The sequence below is a fragment of the Periplaneta americana genome, chromosome 16, assembly GCF_040183065.1.
Source record: "Periplaneta americana isolate PAMFEO1 chromosome 16, P.americana_PAMFEO1_priV1, whole genome shotgun sequence".
In the NCBI taxonomy this organism is placed as follows: Eukaryota; Metazoa; Arthropoda; class Insecta; order Blattodea; family Blattidae; genus Periplaneta; species Periplaneta americana.
Window position 1 is genome coordinate 8898830 of NC_091132.1, and position 25941 is coordinate 8924770.

Sequence of the window (25941 nt, forward strand, 5' to 3'; positions counted from 1 at the left end):
AAGAGAGATGAATATAAGCGGTGAGTACTGTATGTTAACTTATTTCCAAGAGCTATTCCATCTCAAATCGACCGAAATATAGAGAAAATTGACCTTAAAATTTCTAAATACAATGAAACTTTTTGTACGTAGAGAACAGTGATACAATGAGTATAAAAAATGCGAGGGTTTTTACTGATCGATTTCATATGGAATAGCCCATAAGTAAATCATCGATTCAACTTAACCTCATTATTACTATTTTTTTTATTATTATTATTATTATTATTATTATTATTATTATTATTATTATTATTTTAGGAGGTACATCAGTGTAGATGCGACCATACACATAAAAGTGCATATTAACAATGACTACAACAGCTGTACTGTAGACATTAATCTTAATTTTGCGATCTACCTCGACGAACAACATTTAATTGCCAAGGCACTGAGCCTAGAGAATTAAAATATTCCTTGAAGTTTTCTCGCACTTGAAAAGACTCGCGTGTACTGTTTCTTCTCAAGTGGTCTAGGTTTCTTAGGGCACAGGTTGGTAGTGAAAGTGCTTGCACATCAGGCTCAAACATATTGTCTTTACATAGCATATTATGCAGGCAGCATGACGCAAGTACAATTCTATCGACCATGTACCTCCATATATCTTCGAAAAATTCTCCAACGAGCAGTCAAAATTCCGAATGCATTCTCGACCACATTTCTCGCTCGGGAAAGTCTATAGTTGAAAATATTTTTTGTTTCGTCTCCATCTAAATGGTGCCTGCCATATGGACGCAGAAGATATTTTTTTAGTGGAAATGCTTCATCCCCAACAATTATGTGTGGTTGTGGCTCCCCATTTTCAACTAATGGAGCATTTTGTGGCACATTTAAAGTATTAGATTCCAGTTTTTTCCCAAAGCGTGAATTAGCAAAAACACACCCATCACTGTTTCTGCCGTAAGAGCCTACATCAATTGTAATAAATTTATAATCCGCATCAACCAGAGCATTTTCGATGTCTTCTTCAAACTCTGAAGAACTACTGGAACTACTAACCCGTTCACCTTCCATCTCTGCTACAGAAAGCTACTGAATAAAATAGCGACTGAACAGATTGTAAGCTTAGTGTGAAGTGACATGGCGTGGCGATAATGTGCACACAACACGACACAGCACGTGCCTTCCAACTTATATGATCTCACAGGAGAACACATGCCGTGGCAATAATGTGTTTCCAGCTTTACAGTTATCACTACTACAACACATGCGTGGCATTACATTACGCACCTTGTGATGCTGCTGAATGTAGCGCGGCCAGTTTCTGTTGCACGATGTTTGCCACTTGTTGCTGCAGGACAGCAAGCTGCTCTTGCATGACTGTTGGAAGTTGCAGTAATGCAGACAATTGGTTCTGAATCTCCAGCAGCCTAAGATCCTCTACATTCTCACTTCTCTTTTCTTCTTTTCCCTGTTCCTCGGGTATGTTTATTTCCTGTTCCTCAGACATCTTCATTTCCTGTTCCTCGGCCTTATTTCTATCCTGTTCTTCAGACATGTTCATTTCTTGTTCCTCGGCCTTATTTCTATCCTGTTCCTTCTTTTCATTTAATTGAATATCCTCTTCGACTTTCGGTTCATCAGTTTCTTCTTCTTTCTTGGTTCCTTCAACTTCAGAACTGTCTTGCGTATGCTTTTGTGGCTGCTGTTTGGGTTTCTCTTTTGGTTTTATCTTGGGTCGATTTGGTACTTGCAAGAAGGTGGTCAGCTTTTTCTTCTCGAGCTCATTTTCTTCTTCCTTAAGGGCTTGCAGAACCTCAGACTTGTCAATTATTTCAGATTTAGGATCCAATTTGTCGAAATCCACTCTGTAAAGCAAGGTGCAAGTGCTTTAAATACGCATGTATTAATTTTCTTGTGGGTAGTAGATGCATTATGGATATTAGAGGCAAACTCGATAAAGAATCTCGAAATTTGTATTTTGAGAGTTCGTTCCGAATATTCGCAACACCTCTAGCGGCAGTAGTAGTAACAGTATTGTACTAATTTGAAAGACCTGTCAGGCACTGTGGACGTTTGCACTCTTTCACTCATATTGTTTTATAGGCTAGCCTAAAGACTGTCAAGAAAACAGACACTTCAAACACAAACTATAATATTTAAAATCGTTGTGACATGAGAATAGGCGTACATTAATTATTATCACAGACTTATTAGAAGTTTTAATATCTCTACACATATTAGCAGTAATTTATATAATAAACTTCCCCCACATATTATAAAGACATGTACCGGTAACAATACTCCTAGTATGTTTAACACGTATGTTAAAAATATATTAGTAACACACATGTCAGTGTGCACAAAGGATTGTGTAAATATAAAGTTTTAAAATATAAATAGTTCAAACACGTTAAACTAAATAATAAGAATCTAAATTATCTTTCAAATGTAGTCCACATAGTAGGTGAAAGTGACAAATAGTAGGTCCAAATAATATTAAAAGTGCCAATAAAAATAACAAACCCGTCAGATTTAAAGTGTCTTGTGATCTAATCCAATAAAATAATCAGATACAAAAGCTCCAAAGATTACACTTGAAATAAAATGACTAGCACATAAAATTCTTCAGATTTAAGGACTACAGGGTCTTGACGTCAAGAAACAAGGGCCAATAAAATGCAAATATTATATATATATATATATATATATACACATACACATACTACCAATAAGAAAGTTTTATAGCTCAGCAACTAATCAATTGATATAAATTATGTTTGGTGCAAGGGACACAGAAACTCACCAAGTTCTTAAGGTGGCAACACCATAATTACACTCCTCGTGATTCTACTAGATTTTTTCAATTGTTGTTAACGTTTATATTAGCGGCAGTGTTATTTCATTCATTGTTGCTGACATTTTCGAGTTGATAGCTCGTTTAGTCAGAATGGTATATGTGAATATTTATTGATCACCATAAAAACTTACTGAGTTCCTCTGTCTTTTGCAGCAAATGGAATCTGGGTAAATTTGTTGTTTCTCGAGTTGTAAAACTTTCTTATCAGTAATGTTTGTCCTGGACACTCTATATATACCGTGCATTTTTCTGTGTATAAGACATACGGATTTAACATTGCCATAAGAAACCTGTGTATAAGAACAACGAATGATTGCTAAGTCAAAGACAAGGACTCAAAGCCTGGTTCAGTTACCAGTATTTTACAAATTGTCAAAGCCCGTTAATTTCAACATGGTACACTGATTAAGTTATTTCTTCATTGTTTTTATACAAAAGTTTCTTATGGTAATGTTATAGTCCTGTCGCTCTAATTTCCGGCAGCCAATCACGTTGCAGGTCGGCTATATTTAAACGTGTGCGTCTTGTGATTCGCTGATGAAGATGTAAAGCATTTCCTAAGGCTGGATAAATACTTAAAATATAATCGCCCGCCATTTTGGCTCTTTCGTTGGCGTTCGCAGAAAGCACATGAGGACGTTATTTGCCGCTCAATTATTTGCTGAATTACAGTGCGTTTGACTTATTATCATAGGAGCTACGACATGATAATGTTTAATGGTGTGGCAAATAGATTCCTCGTCTGGTAGCTCGGCAACGAAAGAATAAAAATGGCGAACAATACTACCTACCTAGACTTTATAGAGCCTTTACTTCCTAAGACGTAAGCAAAGAGGAGGAGTCATGCCGGGAATAACAGCATCGCGACTATAAATGCCTTTCCTACACCCAGAAAAACACACGGTATATGTAAGTTATGCAAACAGTGTCAGAGTTGGAAGAAAATTGTAGAAAAAGATTTGACAGACAAGACAAATGCAGAAGGAGAAGGAATTAGTATAAGAAGAATGACGAGTATGGCATTTAAAAGGAGAAAAATGCATACGAATCACATGGATAGACAAATTTAAGGATCTTGCAGAAAGACGTGAAAAACTGGGGGAGACAGAAGGAAGTGGAAGCAGAATTGCAATCGAACTTCTGAACAGAGAACTTACAGGAGACGTAGAAGGTTGATTAAAACAAACAGAAATGATTGCAGCTTAGGAATTAAAAGGTTTCATAATAATGACAACGTTCACTGCATTTTTGTTCACAGTGCAATAAGTTATTTTAGAAATGTAGGCTAATGTCACTTACCCAATGGATGTACCTTGCAAAACTTCTGCATGCCCAGTCATTATATCTACGATGTCTTCTTCTGTTAACTCCCTTTTCACTTCTTCAGTAAACATTTCTGTTTGTTGTTCATTTACTTCTTGTAGTTCAGGTGTTATTTCCACATCAGTTTCTGGTTCTTGTGACATAACTGTATGCTCTGTGTTCTCCACAACTGTTCAAAAAGACAGAAAATTAATTCCTTTGTTTAGAGATAATTCTGTAATTTCATTTTAAACTGCTACTGCCTTAGCAACAAAGTAAAGCTCACAATTTTGTACTTTCAATGGTATGCATCATGTTATGAATATTGGTTACAAACAAAATTCGTCAGCTAGTTCAAAATCTAATCGTGTACATAAAAAACGTGCAAAAAATATGATGTGGTGGGTTCTGGCAAGATCAACTTACTGGTACTGGAAATCAATATTCACATAATTCAAATGTTAAAGTAAATACCGTACAATAAAACTTCATTTATATGTTTTATGGGGATCTGAAGAAAACACATAGGTGAGGAAAACATATAACTAAAGTTGAATTTAAGAAGCATCTGAAACAGTATTTTAAAACTAAATGGGAAGAACGAGTTAAGTCAATTTAGTAAAATTTTCACAAGGGAAATTTGGAACAACAAGTTTTAGATACTAAAGTTACCGGTACTACCACACAAATGGCAAATGATAAATGTGCAAGGCATATAACAGAAATTGTTGCTGAGCTTGTGTGAGGGAAGCATCATATACAGAGAACTGTAAACATATATTTTTAAATTTCAAACTGTTGGAGGTAAATAGATGTGGGTATTTCTTTATTAATTTGTTATAAATTCTAGGGTCGATATTACTACTATGGTTGAAAGCAGTGCTCGTTAAACACTTTAGTTCAAACAAACATATTCATCCATGGCTTTGGTTTTGTGTTTATGAGTATAGGATCTGAAATATGTGTGAGTTTTATGTATAAAATTTAATAACGCATTGATATAAATTTGATATATTTTCAACACTTTAAATTCTAAAAACGATTTTTCGATAGGATAATCAATAGGTTTTTTAGACATATTTTGATTATTATTCTTCTATGTAAATAAATCTAGTGGATTAAGGTTAATTTTATAAATACTACCCCATCCTAATATTCCATATTGGGTTATAGACTGAAATAAGGCAAATGTAATTTAATTTAATACTTTTATAAACAATTTTCGGAGATCCAGAATAATGCTAACCTCATGGATTAAAGAACTGACGGTCATTAACAAATGCAGGGGAGAATATTTTGGAAGACTTCTGTAGTAAAAGATGAAAACATGTCTTATTTTAACATCAGATAAAATATGCTGAAGACAACACAGAAATTATTCATGAGACAAACATTAAAAATTAAAAATAAAACGTTACTGTCTTTTTCATACTGACCGTCTATTCCTGATCCTTGTGGTTCCACAAGCTCCTGTGTAAGATGTGGCTCATCCACGCCAGACTCGAGTTGTTGGTCCGTTAGCACTTCTTGGATCACATTTTCTATGAATGTCTCTTCTATCTGCTCGTCCAGTGGACCGAAGATACTTTCAAACAGGCTAAGTTCTCTAGGTGCTTGCTTCTGCAATCTAGTGCTGCTACTAGTTTGCGATTCTCCTTGTTGATTGATTGCTTCTCCTTGTTGGCTGACTTCATCTCCTTCTGTTGCCTCTTTCTAGATTTTAAACATGTTTCATACTTATTCTGTTATTATATACGTCCGTAACACTATTAAATTTGTTTTTGTTTAGCCTCAAACTTGATTATTTAAACTTTTCTAAAACTTGCATTCTGTGGTTTTACATACAAGGTACAATTTACAAAGAGTAAAATAGCCTATATCAGTGGTATTCAATTTTTTCGCTAACATACCCCTGAAATACATTCTTTATCTTCGTACCCCATACCGCATTGCAATTATACCCATAGGAAATAACATAAGAAATAAGAAAAGACTATAATTGATGTTGTAGCTAAAATAAATAAATAAATAAATAAATAATAATAATAATAATAATAATAATAATAATATTATTATTATTATTATTATTATTATTATTATTATTATTACTCATGCAGTAGTTTTTGATGCAATAACAATAGCAATGAATTATGTAAAATGTTACTGAAGAAAGAAAAAATAAGAACTGATATTGTAAAAGAAAATATGTAAACTGGAATAATAATTATCAACAAGTATAATACAATATATTTGTCAGCATTTTTACATACATAGTCAATGGGATGCATATCCCTTGAGAACCTTGTGTACCCCTGGGGGAATGCGTACTGTAGATTGAATACCACTGGCCTATACTGTATATAGCATTATAAAATACGGTATTGAGACAAGAAAATATTGGCTCTGATTATATTATTTGGCTGTGCTTCATGGAAATATTCATATTACTGGTACTGTAATTTTGTGTTACCGGTACCTATAAAAAAGTAAAGGTTTAGTTGCAGAGTGTGATCCTAAAACTTATTCAGTCCATTTGGCCATGTTTATGATTTATACACATACATGATTATGTTTGAGAAGTATATGATTATATTTTAAGCTTGTTTTCTTCCAAAACAACGCCAATCTTTGTCTAAATGTTTGTGTTTTGTGCATGCCATTTGAAAACTCGCTCAGTCCGTAGACCAGTGGATAAAAAAATTAGTCGTTAATAAAAATTGACTTAACGCATTTTACGATCACACTCTTCAATTGCAGATGTGTGTATTTTTCATGAGACACATTGTGCAGCAACTATTAATAATTTTTCTTTACTGAAATTTGCAAATCCAACAGTTAGCTAGCTGGAAACTTCTAATCCAAAGAGATTTGAATTTTATCTTGTGAGATTTTATGTGATTATTGTAGTGTAGGGACAGATAGTTTCCTAATGTCTTCTGTAATTTGAAGAAACAATAAAAAAATGACTGAAGTTACAATCACTTCACTAACTCTGTACCGAAAGGACAAATTACGTATAAAACGATGTTAATGTTATGTTTTATTTAACGAAGCTCGCAACTTCAGAGGTTATATCAGCATCGCTGGATGTGCCGGAATTTTGTCCCGCAGGAGTTCTTTTACATGCCAGTAAATCTACTGACATGAGCCTGTCGCCCGGGATCGAACCCACAACCTTGGGCATAGAAGGCCAGCGCTATACCAACTCGCCAACCAGGTCGACGTATAAAACGAATACCGGTATCTTGAGAACCCCTTATAACATGAATTACCATACCAGCACACACAAATAATAACGCTTTAAATAATGCACGAGTTAACAAATGAAAAAAAGCCAAAACAGAAAAACCTATAGACAAAATACTTATTATTAAACCCAACTGACTTAAGGTTGGAGTACTTTAAAAGGAGCATTAAATAAAGAATTGCAATTACAAGTATGGAATCTAATCTATTGGAATAGTACGGTGTCAATTTTTACTCTGAATTTAATTTTATCTAATTCATTCATTCATAGTTTCCTGCCAAAGGACAGGTCTTTCGCTGCAAACCCAGCATTCTCCAATCTTTCCTAATTTTTGCTTCCCTTTTGGTCTCCTCATCTTAATGATGTCTACCATCTGATATTTTCTTCTGGAGCTACTTTTATCTAATATGTGTGCATTGACAGCAAACATTGTGTATTAGTTAAATATGTTATTTTGTATTATATATACTGAACCATATTTGTTTTGTTTTGTATCCTGCATTGTATTATATACGGACGTGTTCAATATCATTGTAATGATCTAATGGATTAAATAAATTGAATTGAATAGCGTGTATGTAAATTTGTGTAATACAAAGCCTTCAATTTTTGATTCAGAATACTTTCGGTTTAACATATATTTATTGAAATAAATAATGTACATTATTTTAACCTATGTCCAAAATTGTATAATTACTTGAAAGCATTCCATCTTCTTCATGAAGTACCTTCATTTAAAAATATTTCAGCTGAAGATAATTATTGTTTTCAGCTATCAGTTTTCATAAACTTGTAGCTTAAATGATATATATTTCTGTAGCATTACATGTATGAGATCAAATCAAGAAGAAATTCATGAAAAATAATTTCCAATAAAACATAATTTGATTTCAAAATTAAAAAATTATTTTAAGTGCGTTTGTAGATGTGAATACTTACAGGAACTGTGGGAGGTGCCAAAACCAAACTTCCTCTGAAAACAAGAGACGTAAATTAAACAGAAAAATGTTGTATAATTTTGAAATAATTTTTGCAAAAGACAGTAAACCAACATTTGATTCACAGTGGCATAATTTATGTTTTAAGGTTGCAAATACAGGAGAAATGTTATGGAGCTTATGTCGAAACCTCCCCTTAAACTGAGTACTTCGTTATATGTCTACATTAGATAAAAAAAAAACAAACAAACAAACAAAAAAGCTGTCCATCTAATTGTAAGGTCACGAAATTAAAATCTTGGACAAAGGATTATCGAAAAATTGAGTCTCCTCTGGCCTTGAGGAGGTAGTACTCACTCAGTTGGCACAGCACATTCAGTGAAAGACTTTATCACATGACAGACTTGAAATTCACGAAGGACGGCAATTCAACTACTCTCTCCAAGAACATGTTGTTATTTCTTAATTCAGTATTCCAAATATGTTCTTACATCCTTATGGTTAATATAGACAGCTAATTTTTCATATCAGTCTACCATTATATAGTCTGTTATATTACAATTCAGAAAGAGTAGACTCAAATACATAACATTTATTCTTTTTTTGCAGTAAGTGCCTTTGTTATTTTTGAGTTTGTCATTTGTTTTGAGTTCATATTTCCGTTCATGTAGTAACATTGAAATTTACATTGCAAACAAAAGCTCTCATTGCTGCTTTTGTTTGTAATTAATTCCTGATAAGAAATAAAATTCTAATTTAATAATAATAATAATAATAATAATAATAATAATAATAATAATAATAATAATAATAATAATAATAATAATAATAATAATAAAAATAATAATAAATTAATAATAAGTACATTATCATTACAGGTATCTATTGTTATTATTATTATTATTATTATTAATATTATTTATTTATTTGTCCAAGATCAGGTACCGGTACATTTGAAAGAGACATCATCAAAGATTACATATTAACAATGACATTCTTTAAAATTATACATTTAGACTGAAGTAGTTACTGCTTACTGCTGCAAAAAGGAGTCATAAAGAAATACAGTATGCAGCTTACCGCACAACAAGGAGCTCGATGAAGTTGCCAGCTTCCAAGAGCAGCTGCTGGGATTCGTGATGAGTCAAATATGACAGAGGCTTTCCATTTGCCTCTAGTAGTATGTCTCCAACCTTCAGACCTGCTTGCTCTGCAAGACTGCCTGCTGTCACCTAAACAAACAAATCTATAGGCTAAACAGTGAATGTATAACATTTTACACCAGTTTGTTAATTGCCTTTGAGAGCATATTTGAATTGTTTTACGATATACGAAAGCAATACAACTGTCTGCAGGATTGCATTCAATACATTTGCTGAAGACTGCTATCGGAATATGCACAGCTTACTGAAAACAAGGGGGAGGAGGATTAACCTAACTACAAGGAACCTATGTCTTCTTTGGAACACAACGAGTTCATTTATGGTTGTTTATGCCTATATTTGTAATAATTTGGTAACGTGCAACGTGTATTATGTGTGATATTTATAACCTCCTGAGTCCTGAGATATTTGTTGTTTTTTTATTTTTAAAGTTAATAAGTATCTACATGATGACTACATAAAGGTCATTTGGTCATTCAATATAATTCTACACTTAAAAAAAAAGTCACTGACATGAGGAAAAATGCTGAAAAAAATTCTCCAGGTTAGTTAGGGCACAAATACAGGTATATTATACTAGACTTCGCATCTGCACATACATCTTATACATCATAATCATGTATGAAGTATGGTATACTATACTATATTCTCATGACTCAGGAGGATAATTTGTGTTTTTTTGTTTATTTGGCGCTTTTTTCACCCCTGCATAGGCCACATGCTTTTGAAAATACCAACTACAGAATAGATTAAGTCTAAAGAAATATTCTTCCAAAGACAGGGCAGCTTTACCTTTATTACTGTTACAGGTGTCCCAAAATCGAGTCCACCAGTTAACCGAAATCCCCAAGGTTTGTCATCAATCTTGGAGAGTTTGATCTCTTCAGCCACTTCCGAAATGTTCAGCAACATCTCGAATCAACTGAAACATAACAACATATAGAATGTACTTGTTTCACAGATTAGCAAAGAACGTGCAGTGAAATGGGATTAAGCACAACCAAAAATTCTATTGAGTTTGAATTGTTATGTTTATGTTATATTTTCTGCATTCTGTGAAAGAATAATTCTACGAGACTATCGTCAATAAGAGATTTTTTATTGAATAAGGTTTCTCGTAAACATTGGGAGGAATTTTGTCATATTAAATATTTACGAGTCAATTTTTCTGGGAAGTATACGTATTCAAAATTATAATTTTACTTGAAAATAATGGTAAAGAAAACCAGCATAAAATGACATTTCACCCAAATAAGTTCTAATAATTTTCCTATCCGTATCTTTCTCTCTGCCTGTAATGTTGTTTTGAGCAATAGAGCACGTTTTGTGCAGAGTTATTGTTTTGTTATCGTACTTTTTATCTATTTTTACAATAGCAAAATTTGTTAGTTAAAACTACTGTTTGTTCCCCCTAATATTGCTTAGTAACCTGGAATCTACTGTGTCACCTTTTGAAATTTAATTAAGACAAGAATTAGTGATTTCTAACAGACTTACTTACTTACAAATGGCTTTTAAGGAACCCACAGGTTCATTGCCGCCCTCACATAAGCCCACCATCGGTCCCTATCCTGTGCAAAATTAATTCAGTCTCTATCATCATATCCCACGTCCCTCAAATCCATTTTAATATTATCCTCCCATCTACGTCTCGGCCACCCCAAAGGTCTTTTTCCCTCCGGTCTCCCAACTAACACTCTGTATGCATTTCTGGATTTGGCCATACGTGTTACATGTCCTGCCCATCTCAAACGTCTGGATTTTATGTTCCTAATTATGTCAGGTGAAGAATACAATATGTGCAGTTCTGCGTTGTGTAACTTTCTCCGTTCTCCTGTAACTTCATCCCTCCTAGCCCCAGGCAGTAGGCCTAATTATCCCAGTTCATTCAGGCACAGTTTTTATCTAATTGTGGAGTAATTTTGAAATGATTATGAATTAAAAAGGCAGTGGGGAGGGGGGAGTGTTTCATGAATGTTGTTTCAGACAATTTTATACAGTGTGAAATAAAATTTTTGTTTCGTTAGTTTGCTACATAAAGTGTAAAAGTGACAGAATGCATATTACTCACTTTTGTATGTTAAAAATATCTGTATCATTGATATGTTCCAAATTTTGGGTTAATTGCATATCTAGCACAGCACTAGTACCACAAATTGTAGAACCCATGTCCCCCCCTCCCTCCTCCCGAATATGAATATTTTTAAAAAGCCAGTGCAGTGTTTCCAACAGCGTCATTTTCATAATCATCATATCACCATCGAATAATTCTTCTCAGATTCTCAGCCAGGTGCGTTGGATTGTTGCTTCCAAGTTTTCGATGACTAGCTTTGCCATCTTCTTCAGAGCTGTACACTTCAATCCCTGAACAAGATAGCAGAGCTAGTCATCGAAAGCTTGGAAGCAACAATCCAATGCACCTGGCTGAGAATAGAAGAAGATTATTTGATATCCAACGCCAGGAAAGTCTCAAGTCCTCCATCATCATCATTGATAATATTTATCCTTTAGAACCTATAAGCTTATATATATATATATATATATATATATATATATATATATATCCTAGCAGAGTTGTGAGATTTTCTTTTTTTATATATTTTAGTTATTTATTTAGGGTACCATGCAACCACATACTGTTAATTTCACATCCAGTGAATTTTTAATCTAAACTGGGTGTTTTGTATATTTCATTTTACATTTTCCGCTATACTTTCCAGTTATCATGTGATATAAGTTCAGTTAAGTTTTTATAAGTCCCATATTATGTATGTGATCTGTTGGACGCAATAAATATGAATATATGACATAAATGGCTCTGTTATGTCTGCGACATATTTATCTTACAGCTGTATAAAATTAAAATGGTGGTGGTTTCACAACAATAAGCAGAACAAATAATCTATCTGACTTGCTGATGCTTCATCAATTACACTACGTTAATAAATTATAACAAATGGTGTGAAACAAATTTTAAAATATTATGCAGCTTCTGTTTATGCTTATAAAGAAGGATAATGGTAAGGTTTTTCACATAATATGTTATATATTATATAAACGTGAGACACACTTGCCATAAATGCCAAAATATTTGAAACTATTATCTTGTATAGAGCACAAAGATGCTTAAAAAATTCTCAGCAAATACATTAGTAAAGATAAAATACAAATACAAACACTAACGAGTACCAAGTAAAAAGAAAAGATTAATTTAAAAAATATGACTGCACACACACACACACACTTCAATTATTTGATTCTACCACACTTATTGGTTGCACAATTCATTTAGCCAATGCATATTAAGTGTCAACAAACGATACAGTTTGTATAACTGCTGAATTTGAGCAACAATTGAGAATTGTATGCATTATTGGCGAAGAAAAAAGCTCTAAGCACGCACTCCAGTCTGTTACACACGCATATTGAACATACTTGATTATTGAAGTGCTGAATACGAGAAGCGCATCTAGAATAACAACAACAAGTTGAGCCAGTGAGGTAGCAACAAATTTAGTGCTGACAAGTCCAGGGGCTGCACTTGGACTTCACATAAAGTTCACACCCAAATTATATAGTGATTGCTGACATTGATTGGAATCCCGTGGGCTCTGTGCCAATCATGTCATGGTGCTTGTTGATGAGAAGAATTTATTGGCAGCTCTTCTGTTATGCAGGCCAGTTGACCATGTGAAGTGCAGCATAACACTGCTTATCTTAGTGCAGTTAATTAGTGTTGTCTTTGTAACATATTGTCGTGGCTAGTAAGTATGCTGAACTCTACATAATGTTTCTCTATTATTCCCTCAGATATTGAACATACCTGCATTGTTTTAACCTTACCATTATTATCACCAACACTATCATCAATCATTACTATTACCATCATTCCTCTCAGCCATGGGCATGTGTGCATTTCCGTTTATACATCATTTCATCAATTTTCTGGTATTTTATAAACACTACACATTTTACTGTCTCGTGTTATATTATTTATGTTGTTCAGATGGGTTAAAGTGCTTTCAAGTAGCATTTGTGGACCCCTTTTAGTCTACTTGATAGTAGTTTACAGTGCTTCATGAAAGATTTCCAACATTGTAACGAAACTGCGAATACAATAGTCAAAAAAGGTTAAAAATAAATGCTTGTTCCAAGAAATTTGTAACTCTAGTGCCATTGTCAACAAAATAAATAAATTCTTCGTAATACTGTACAGATACAACGAATTCAGCTTTTGGATGAACAGTATACAATATCCAAACAACGTATCTAAAATGTTAAGAACTCATGATTCAAATATTGAAACATTTGGAGCATGAGCAAGAATGGGGCATTTACTTACTTATTTACAAATGGCTTTTAAGGAACCCGGTGGTTCATTGTATACATGGGGCATACAACAACAAAATCTCATCTCCACGTACGGTATTTCACAAAACAATAGGCATTGCAGCGTTTGTCAAACTGAATGCCATTAGAATGCTCAATAGAAAATCCCCTGAGAAATAGACGGAAGAAAGGATCAACTGGTTTTATAAAAATCTTAACCAACCCGAAATCCTCAATAATAACAGTAGAAATACATAGATAACATCGTATAATATCACTTCTAAGAAGGATGAACATCATCAGAGAGTGTAAAACATTGAGATTTATATCTCTAAAAATACAGTAAACATTTTGACAAAATTTATCAAGGGAAAAAATCATAAGTTACCAGTAACAAGTACAGTGGAGAAATTGATGGTTATATTTCTGTAATTTAATTTGTTTCAAATTTCAGTTTATCTAAATAATTTCATTACATTCAGAAGGTTTGTTATTGATCCAACAATACATTTTGGAAAAAGTGGGGCACAGAGCAGAAAAGTAAGTTAGATCTGAAAGAAAGAGGCATTATGAACCTTGCTTCGAATACCTGGAAGAAAAATACACCATACCTGAAAATCATTGAGAGATGTTTGGATATTGTTTGGAGCATGTGGAACTATTTAAAAATTTTGTGTAAATTTTTTTCCATAGATTTCATATAGATACATAAAATCTCCAGGATATTTTGCAGTGTAGGCTTTCACGGCCGGAGTCTATAGATGTAGATTCATTTTCCGGGCTGAGAGGCCGTGGTCTATTAGTTGGTTTTATACCAGACGTTGCAGACGAAACGTCTGGTATAAAACCAACTAATAGACCACGGCCTCTCAGCCCGGAAAATGAATCTACATCTCCAGGATATATTTACACAGATTTTAAATTTCCCTTTGTTAATTGTAAATCACCATTTGTACAATTTTATAAATGAATAAATAAATAATTCGGTTATAATGATGGCTGCTAAAAAACAGTATCCTTTGTTATAGGGCAACTATCCCTTTCCAGATTCTCTCTCTCTCGTGCTAAGTTATGGAATTTAGGTGTTATATAGGAAGCTTTCAAGATATTCAGCAGTTACTATCAATGAAAACACAGTTTCATTCACAAGATATTTAATTCAGTTTTGCTAGCTGTTTAGAAGAATTCAAAATCCATATAATATGTATCATTCAATATACGTTAGAACATGTTTACAATGATTTGTAAATTACCTACAAGAGATATGTCTTTATCATAATGTACCATAATCAAAAAAAGATTTAAATATTCAGCCCTGTTGTGACAATGGGCTGTAATAAATAATTATTTATGTATGTTACAAACTGTTTTTTCTTCAAATTTTAAAAATGATACTGTTCAAGAAATGTACTGTATGACAATTTTAAGAAAATATTCAGTAGAAAGTTCTCACATTAATACACTAATACAATCGTTTGTCAGAACAGGTCTGTTAAATGTATAGCCTAATTACAATATGCTACTTAAAAATTAAAAAAGGTTTTATTATTCAAGAAGACACATAAACTAGAAAATGACTCACAACAGCTGTATCACAGTTTAATGTAAGATTTACTTGCCTGCCAGCAACTATATTATATTGTATGTGTAAAATTACATAAAAATCTAAATAAAAGTAAAAATCTTAATCTAAAACAATAATTAATTGCACCTTTATGGCAAATACAACCTAATATTGAAACGAGGAATCCCAGATTAAATGTATTATGAAGCTTGTAATCTTTGTATACTAACCATTCTCCATTGGCATTTTTATTTCGAGAGAACTGTCATTGCTACATAAAATTTCATTGTAACAGGAAATAGATTTATAATAGAACGTGCTGAAATGGTTTTAAATATATAATGCAAAACTGTTTTTATGCCTAATTTTATAAGAAATAATTATTATACGGAATTGACTTTGCCATGTATTTTAAAATGTGACTCAAAATAAAATATCTATCCTTTAGTACATTGTTTAGTTGAAAAAAAAAATTTCTATGCAGAATACCTTATTTCTTGTTTATTTCAGTGTTTTAAATTACGCTAACTAACAACTCTTTAGGCCAGTATATATCACTGATGATGAATGTCACAACAGTATTATAAGTTTGTGTGTACTCAGCTACTTTCAGTTGTTTATCTTTATGCATGTGACGAGAGAATAAATATTATTAGATTTTGTCTGCAATTATAGGCTTATATTATTGGTTTTAGGTGCATTACTCTATAATGTGATCATTTATTGCATTAAACAGCTCACCAGTAATCATAATTGAAGAGTCCACTGCAAGAATGATGGATGTCACTTTCTTGTCGAAAATGAACAAAGACTGTCAATGCATAGCTTAAGACATATAGAATGTACCTACAGAGTTATATGGCATTAACACTGATAGTCATTGTCCAGTAATGATCGGAAAATCACAGTTAAGCTTTGAGCGCTAAGCATTTCAAACTTTCAATTGCTTCTCCTGCAAAATGTATTCCAAATGACATCCATCATTCTTGCAGTGGACTCTTCAATTGCAAAAAATGTTTGTGACTCTTCAAATCTACTTTTCATTATCTTCTATGCAGATTACTGTTATGTCAGCTGCATGTCAAATGAAAGCAAGATCATACCGCACTCTCCAAAATCACATCATGAAATTGATATAATTTGATATAGATATCTAAGTGCTATAAAGATCATCATCATCATCATCATCATCATTCATAATTCTTCACTGTTTTAGGACAAATAGCCCTTTACAATACCCAATCCATTTTTTCTCATACTAACCTATACTTCTCTTTACCTATGACATACATGTTTACAAGTTGTTTTAAAATATAATTTTCATCATTCTCCATTCTTTCGACATATTTTCAATCCAGTCTATCATTTATAATAACTATCAGAATTGATTGCATTCTTAATTCTGCTATATTGGATACATAAATTCTATTTTGGTCAAAAGTGATTAACTGGCAATTCTTCTCATGTAGGTAGCCTATTTCATTTTGCATTTATCAGTGTAACTTATAATGGTCTATGCTTTGCTTTCATATACTTTTTTTTTGTGTGTGAGCATTTAAAACGTAGATCTATTTTTTTAATAAAAATTAAATCAGGAAATACTGAAACATCTACTTTCATTTTTCAAATATATTTGGCATGTGCTTACAGTATTGCCCATCATCTTTGTATAGTCTTTTTTGGACATAATATAAGTAAAATTTGTTGCTTCAATTAAAGTCTATTTTAATAATTACAGCTGTGCTGTTCTAATGGTTTTGTAATTATCCTTTAAAATATGTTATAGGTTATTTTGTTCTTCTAAAATACTGAAATTTTTAAAGTAATTTTCTAATTATTTGTAACACACATGTCCGAAAAAAAATTAAAAATAATATTTGTCAAAACATGGTCTATATTTCTCGAAGGCAACCACAGCACATGATCAGCACGTAATTTCAAAATCAGATACCAAAATGTTTGGAAAAAGATAGCAGAAAGGTACCGGTACAGCATTTTCTTACTTAATTTGGATGACTAAATGATCTTTAAACATGTCCATTTCGTGTTCTGTTAAACTACTGATGCTGAGCTGTCTTCCATAATTACCGGTAGTTTATAGCTTCACATTTACTCATTTATCCAATATCAACTGAACCATGACAAGCTGTTGAAGATGTAGATGGTACGACTCATAAATTGGAGTCAAAGATATGAATTCTGTTTAATGCAAAACTTTGTATACGAGTTTTTGTGCAATTGTTTAAAGACAGTACATTAGTCTGCAGGTTAAAATGTTATTATTCTCCGTTAAAATCCTGTAAGAGTCAGAATACGAAATACCGGTAGTGTATCCACTGATCGTACAGGTCTCGTACATATTTCTGAATGAAATCTGGGATCCCTGTCATATTTAAAGATTGGAAATTTGATCGGTTTACTGAGATTTCTATAACATACAGTAATTCATTAATATTTTAGTAGTAGAGTTTCAATTATGTAAGAAAGGTGTCGGCAAACTTTCTACTCCACAGATCATTTCAATAGTTTGTCAATGTTTGTAGATTACAACAAATATGATATTAAATATAAATAATTATAGTTACAGAACAACAGTACTAGTAATACCGGAAAACATATTCATTGAATATCGACATTTACAAACAATATTTTATCTCAAAAATAATCGAGTGCTAGTACCAGGCCCATTCAGTTAGCTAATAGTTTATCTGCAGAGAGACAAGAGTTAGATTCTCGGCATCTTGTGAAAGATTTTTTGCTGAATATTTCAGTTTCCCCTGCCATCCATGCTCCACCATTTTTCTATTATTGTCGTGTGATAGTCTCTGAATAGATCCAGTATTAAAATTACAGACACTTTATTGCCCTTGAATAGCCTTTGTGATTAAAATAACGCCAAATATACAACTTAAATTACAATGATCTTATTGTTCCTGAATAAGTAGCATTTCCAGTGTAAGCAGAACTTAAAATAAATAATTATCCGATTATACTTCTTATCTTATCATAGTAAATAGCGTCTGTAGTTTAAAAAAGGACGAGTAATGAATTACGTTTACCTCATCATCTCCAAATAGCATTTGCAGTTTAATAGAAACATTAAATACATTGTCATTTGGGAAGAAAGACACTCTTTCAGCTTTCCCAATAACGGGACTGTCTCATTGGACAAAGCATAACACAGAGTGAAAACAAAAACAGATCACAAAAGAGAAATGTGGGGAACGAAAAAGAAGGGAAATTAAGTACAGGAAGGATAAGAGCATACATATAACAGGCCTAAACATAATAAACAAACGGATTAGACCTTCAAACGAAAGTTCTTCCTCTTTAGAAAACAAAGTACAGGTGATATTTTAAAATGGCAAGTGATCCTCTGATAGCAATAAGGAAAACATCACGAATGAAGTCGTTGTTCAGCTGGAACTTCTTGCAGAAAGTGACAAAGAGGCGAGGTATTGTGCCCCTAGCGCCAACTATTAGCTCAACTACTTCAATGGAGGTGAGGTGATATTTCTCCAAATAGAATGGAACTGTGGGCTCATAAATCCTGCATTTTTCTGCGTGGACTTCAGCGGGCTGTTGTTCCTGTGCCTCGAACCTGACTGTCGGGTAGATAATGCAGGCGGATGCAGAGCCTGGTGGAATGGCAAGCATGTCAATTCGCCGACAGGATCCCTCTTGAGAGATGCCATGGATTCTTCGTGTACAGTGAGATCTTTCTTACTCAAGGCTTCGGCAATCATGGACCTGATTCTGTGATGTCTAGAGTTCCACAGTGTCTTGCTGAAACGACAGGCACCCAAAACGTGGCCAAGAGTTTCAATCTCACTGATGCAACGACGACAGTGGTTTCCGTTTCAGGACCTTCCTGGTATAGCACGCAGCGGACAAACATTAGCTGTCATTTTAAGAGCTAGTCTCCATTCACTGCTAGTGAGGCGATCAGGTTGTCGGATCCATTTATTGGTGGGAGTGAACTCCTTATAGAGGATGACGCCTTTCCCTTTCTGATTTAAAGAGCACCAAGATTGAATTACTACCAGAAACATCAAGTGTATCAGTCTGTGTGTCTTAATGATATAACTGTTGTGATATGTATATGAGTATAATCAATTGTTGTTTTCGTATGTTGTATAGACAAATCAACACGTTAATCACATGCCAGAAAAAAAATGTGTGGAAATATAACATATAGAGTTCGTTTTAATTGGAAATGGTTTCAAATTTTGAACATAATGTATAAATTTTAATCTTTCAAACATACTGACGTAACATCTTCACATATGTGTTATCTGTTATTTCAGTAGCTTATTAGAAAACTAATTTCCACACTATGGATAAAACATAAATTTTAAATATATCTACTGAGAAGTTATAAATTTCGTTACATCTTTCAGAAAGAATCTTTTTAATAGACAACAAAGTTATAAAACAAATGATCAGAAAGACAATAAACCGTTTTGCAAATTTTGTATAATAATAAAATCAATCCAGTGGATTTCATTTCATTTCATTTAAAAACTAAAAATATTCAATCCATATTTACGAAAAGTTTAAACTGAACAACTAGATCTGTCTTAAATCTATGTGATGTAAACCTCAGGGGACTTCAAATGAAATGGACATGAAAGGAAGGAGTAAAATGCTGACCTGCTTACACTTCCAGTTGCTACATCTTATAAATTGGATTTTACTTTACTTGAATGACAAATATACTCATTAACTGAAGGTATAAAATGGAGTAATCCAAACGTATGCAAAATACAGTGATAACAGCCTCTTAAATGTTAAAATTAAATTTTCTTCTGATATAATTATAAGGTCAGGGGAAAACAAAAAGTGTGGGAAAAATATTTACTGAAAATAAAATGGTTAACGTTTGTCAAAAAAAGAGCACAAAAATAAAAACTGCTTATATTAAACTAACGTCATATTTACATATTTAAACAAATAAAATTCAACAACAAAATATAAAGAATTGTAGAAATAAATGCTGAAATATATAAACCTATCAATACTGAAAAATATTTCTGAGAACTATTTATATATTATGATGTACAAAGCAGAACTACATAACAAAGCAAAGCAAATAGAAAAATAAAAGGTATAATAGTGTAAAAGCCTACAAAACATTGATAAATTTATACGCCATATAATGTTTCTTTCTCATTAGGCCTACATATTCGTCCTTACTAGAAAATAGAATATTCAGTCTTATTACATCCATAACACTCATTATTAATCAAATATGCACAGATGTTATATTCCAGCGAAAAAAATCATATTTATAATATAAGAAACCGTGAACTAATAATAAATGTTCCTGTTTTTGATCATGGAGAGATAGCAAATTGAAAAGCAAAGGGCAATTTGCATGTACACTATTTGTAGCATGGTTCAGTAAATTGTGTGTAAATATTTATATACCGGGTACCAGTACTGGTACTTCTGGCTATTTTGCTTTATTTTCAAGCAGAACCAATTTTATGTACTGTATATGTATTATTCTAGTGTAATATGTAGCTAGATGGCAATGCATGCAATGGAGGGGGAAAGGAACTGACCATCCTACCCCATTATCTCCTGGCCTAGTTGCCTCATAAGTAGTGCCTTCTTGGTATCACTTGTGAGGTTCAGACCTGTCTTCAGACAGTTGACTAAACAACAACATACGTATTATTAAGAACTTTACATTCCAGAGATGTTAAGTTAAGAAAATACACTCAATCCATCTTGGAGTTTTTCTTTACATCGTAAGTACTTGTTACTTTATCAAGATTACAACTGATTCTTTTGGTTTAGTGAACATGTTGTAGGTGGGATTGCGATTGTTAAAGGTAAGAGAGATTACAAAGTGTCCCGTAAGTCTGGACTTTCTCATAATATTACCACTTCTCTTGTTATAGGTAAACTATGTTAGTGAGTAATAAGGAATTAATTCAAGTTATTTTTCTGATTGGAACCTGCAGTCACTGGGAAGCATTTCTAAGCTTGTTGAACGCAGCAGGATGGTATCCTCTGCACTACGAGCTGACAGAGTGACAATACTGTTAACACACAGTTTCCCGAACACCAGATTGGACACCAAGGACCTGTGGAATTGCCTTCAAGGAGCCCAGATCTCACTCCATTCGAGTTTTATATATGGAGCCATATGAGAGCCATGGTACACTAAGTCAAAATTCAGAGTATTTTTCATCTTAAAAGAATGCACTGTGCATGCATGTCAGCAAATTTCCGCGAGTGAAATCCATTAAGTGCTGTGACAATGGAGGCTGTGTCTTCATTTCTGTATGCAACACAACAGCGGACACTTTGAACATATTCCGTAATTGTGTTGTGTTTTTCTCCCGTGGGTCTACACTTATGGGACACTCTGTATACTCATTCAACGCTCACAAAAGCTTGTAAAAGGTAACATAGGATTGTCCTATATTATACGTATATTTCTCTCTGCATCAAGATCATTTTAAATTAATTTGAACATTTTATACAAGTTAATTTAAAAAAATAAATCGATGTCTATGCAGTAATCCAGACCCAGGTAACTTAATTTGTTTTCATCCATCAGTACTTCTCGTAAACTTTTTATTATTTAATGGTGTTCATGTTTGTAGCTCAATGCTTGTTTGAAGTTAATAATAATATATTTTTTTATTACTTGTAGAACTAACTTTCATATTATAGTGTCTCTTGAGATGTAAAACAGCTACTACTGGTTCAGTATAATCTTATAAGTGTCACAATATAATGCAGTTAAGATATCAGTGGTTAGCCACATTCATATTCACTTTCTGTTGCTTTAACAGATCTGGAATTTGTTGACTGAGGACTCATTTTGAAACAATTCTTCAGGAAAAGAAACACTTCAATACAATAAAATGTAACATACATGGGGAAATGGGTTTAGCTTTTTTTCAATATCAGTACTGGACTACAGAAATTGCCCTTCATTTTTTTCTCACCCTCATAATGACCTAATATTTTGGATATTTAGTATGTGATATGCACAAATATTCATTTGAAAAATAAAATTACTGCAGTTGTCTTCTTTGAAAGCTGTTCCTGCCAGTTTCTTTACGAGAAAACTAAATCCCATATACTGTATGTCTTTCATGTGCGTGGGAGCCTTAATGCTCTACAATACAGCACACCACTGCCATAGCAAGAGGCTATGCTCACTGTTGCAAGGTCGGCCAGATTTTTTTTTTTGTTAAATCTAGTAAATGTAACATTCAGATAGCCAGCAAATACAGGATGATTCTGTGACTTAGTTACATACTTTTAGGGATGATAAAGGAGATCTTTATGAACAACTTTCATACAGGAACCCATGTTAAGAAATGTTTCATTTGGTAATTAGGCCTACAGAACGTGATGCATCTACTAACTGTTCAAGTAACAGTGGAGGGCCATGATAAAATAAATCATTCTGTTTTCTCCAATGTATGCCTGGTGAATCTTGTAAATATTACAAAGTTCATGAGAACAGGTACAGAACCTATTTACAGCATACATTAAAATAGACATCTGGCATCGAAATATTGGCTAAGACACTGAAACCTTACATTAGTACAATGTCCTCCTTCTATGAAGTTAGAATTATTTGTGTTAAACGTTATGTACAGATAACAAATTTGATTTCTTTAGTTTCTTATTATCAAGAGGAAGATTCACATTAAGAGAACTTGCTGATACGAATTCCATTTATGAAAGGGCAAATGGAAATGGAAGAAGAGCTGTAGGACTTTATCAGTCAAAATATAATGTACGGTGTCTAGTAGTATCATGTTTAAGATTTCACCAAAGTTAATAGGAACAGGGAGTCTGCAACGAAACTTCAGAAAGATGGTCTTGAGTTTGATGCTAGCTACACTGACTACACATATCAAGGCTTGTAATCACTAACCAGAATATTTCCGGACATGGATTCTATGTGAAAGTTGTTCATACTGATCACCTCTATCACTCCTAAAAGTTTGTAACAAAGTCACAGAATCGTCCAATATATGTTATCAACTGTAACATAGGTGAATGGAAATAATGCAAAAACTGGAATGATATATCAGCAATCATGGAAACAAAGTGCAAAGTACTGAACCAGCATTGTATGCCATTGGAGTGCGTTGGAATTTTCTACTACTGGCTGCAGATGCCAGATGGGCATAGCATTCTATGAGAAATTGTTCATAATCCATCTGCATAGATCTGACTCGCCTACCGTTAGTCAGTGCACTGGCAATCCAATGCTTCAAGGCCATATTGTCCCCATAACATACATTTCAGTTGCACAAGACAGAGATCGTATAATTGAGACTCTACTCCACAATGAATAGAAAAAAATCACATGACATTAATCAGACATAGAAAAGTTGATATTTAGTGCCTCTGAGATCATACAGCGGGAGAAAGAGATAAGAACTGTTTTAACTTTATTCACAGGAACCAGTTCCATAGGGCATGTCTTCAGTGGATGCGTGGGACTGATCGTCTCGACAAAGAGCATAGGAATCGGGGATGTCAGCCCATTTCTGTCTCTCTCCTGATGCAAACAGACCGTAGAAAACAGCTCCAGCCAGATATACGCCGCCTGCTATGTAGAACACTGCCTGCCATTCTTCTGGAGTCTGGAATCATCATGATATGGGTGAGATGTTAAACAAAACGTCAAAAGACTTGATATGAATTTTCACATGTGTGATTCTATGTGACTCATGCATGTGTGAGATAGTAATATGTATTCGATTAGTGTAAGTTACTTAACACTATGTGACTTACAGCAAGACAACAGTGCAATATGACTGTTCAAACCAAATTGAAATGTGTAAGAGCTCTTGTATCAAACTACGTAATGACCAAGGAACAGATTTTTAGGTAAATAAATATTTTTTTCTGCTTGTAAATATGATTGTAACTAAGATTAAAATTCGGAATAATAAGCCATAAGTTTATATTTATTATTTTATTTCATATAGAAACACATTTTTATAACTTATGTAAATGTTACTGTTAAAACCCGAAATCTGTCAAAACCAGTTTCAACTAGTAAAAATTAGTTTAAACAAATGTAGATAGCTAGAAAGCATGTTTTTGTAAGGTCTAGAATGTGACAGGTTAGGTTTGGCTTGTTTAGGCTTTTGGTAAGCCTTGCATATCGTCGTTGTTCCTGCAATAACTCTTAGGTGCAAAATATAAAATTGTTCAGTAGGAAGGAAAACACATTTATTCATTTTATGGCAGTAGTGCATAGGAGATTGTGAATTCTTACATTTTCGAAAGAAAGAAATATAATTACATATAAGAGATTTTATTACTTACTGTATCACTATTTAAGTTATGTTGTTGTTGTTTTCTAATGCCAGGCGTTTGACAATAAAGTCATTTAACCTCTTGCACTCCAATATTTTTCAAAGATATTGTCATGGTTAGCCACTGACGCACAGATTTTGAGATGTTCTGTTAAATGGCAAGTTGTAGCCGATTTAAGTGAACACCATATTTTAATCTGTTTAAGTTATTTAATAGAACAAAAATATGAAAATCGATAAATATGTCACATAGGAGTTATTGCAGGAACAATCACGATATACGTTATTTTGTTCTGCTTTTGCTTGTTTAAACTAGTTTTCACTGTAGTTGAGACTGGTTTTGGCGGATTTTGGGTTTTGATGGTAATATAAATACATATTTTAAATAATTTCCTTATAAATACATACATGTTATTCTTATTTTACATACATGCATTTTAATTTTTAAAATTTAATGTTCTTAAATTACTTCCAATTCATAAATTAAAGTAAATACAATGTGAATGTACTACGTAATGTAGGATTATCCTTTGTCCATTGCACCACACTCGTGACCTTGACTGCACGCAGCTGCTTAGTGTGTGGAAGCTGTGAATCCCCTGCTGCTATGCATGTGGAATTTTTTCAATCACTTGTGTTGTCTTGATTAGACGAGACAGTATCTACAGACAGTGAGTGATGATGCCGAAAGTAAAGTCAAGTGTTAGTTCTCGTTTGCATCAATATGTTGCTGAGTTTAAAGGAATATTCATACGTGACGAGAACATCCTATACTGCAAAAATGTGGGAAATGTATAACAGCAGATCAGCAATCTAAAGTCACACAGCATTTGCTAAAATATGCAAGACTGTCTTCTTGTGACCCAAAGAGCTCCCTCTTCTGGTATCATGCATTGTTCCATAATAATTGACATCGATTTGTGAAGAAAAACTTGGAGAAAGTATTCACTATCCATTGCAGCAACGAAGTATTTTCACTCATCGATGTCTTGTTGTAATTAGTGAGTAATAGTTTTTACTTTATGTATAATATTAGTTTGATTATGTAATACTAAAACAAAATATTTTTGAATTCTTGATACATGATTTCCTATTTTTTAGTATATAAAAAATTAACATTTTAAAGTTTTTTAGCATCTATAAATTCATTATTGGGTAATGACAGTCAGATGAGATTCATTGAAAATGGACACCATAAGGAAAGAGGATTACCCCAATTTATTACGTTCTATCTATCACATCTCTCCT

At 33.1% G+C, this 25941-nt stretch overlaps 2 protein-coding genes and 1 long non-coding RNA gene across 7 annotated transcripts in view; 1 reads left to right on the plus strand and 2 right to left on the minus strand.

Annotated features, from left to right (window-relative positions):
• Positions 1–13013, minus strand: part of LOC138692283 (high mobility group nucleosome-binding domain-containing protein 5-like) — a 24006-nt gene extending 10993 nt beyond the window's left edge. For all 4 annotated transcript variants that reach the window (XR_011330041.1, XM_069815464.1, XM_069815465.1 and 1 more), the window contains exons 1-7: positions 12925–13013; positions 10282–10411; positions 9407–9558; positions 8328–8361; positions 5578–5854; positions 4139–4331; positions 1270–1847 (exon numbers count right to left, since the gene is read on the minus strand). Coding sequence is in view for 3 of the 4 variants with exons in the window: in XM_069815464.1 (XP_069671565.1) it covers positions 1270–1847; positions 4139–4331; positions 5578–5854; positions 8328–8361; positions 9407–9558; positions 10282–10401 (1354 nt within the window). In the remaining variant the exon portion in view is untranslated. The remainder of the gene's footprint in view (positions 1–1269; positions 1848–4138; positions 4332–5577; positions 5855–8327; positions 8362–9406; positions 9559–10281; positions 10412–12924) is intronic.
• Positions 12913–25941, plus strand: part of LOC138692286 (uncharacterized) — a 24449-nt gene continuing 11420 nt past the window's right edge. Inside the window, exons 1-2 of the long non-coding RNA XR_011330043.1 lie at positions 12913–13253; positions 23828–25694. This is a non-coding gene — a long non-coding RNA (uncharacterized lncRNA). The remainder of the gene's footprint in view (positions 13254–23827; positions 25695–25941) is intronic.
• Positions 14956–25941, minus strand: part of LOC138692284 (vesicular glutamate transporter 2-like) — a 43028-nt gene continuing 32042 nt past the window's right edge. For both annotated transcript variants that reach the window (XM_069815468.1, XM_069815467.1), the window contains exon 12: positions 14956–24012. In XM_069815468.1, the coding sequence (XP_069671569.1) occupies positions 23818–24012 (195 nt within the window). In that variant the 3' untranslated portion in view covers positions 14956–23817. The remainder of the gene's footprint in view (positions 24013–25941) is intronic.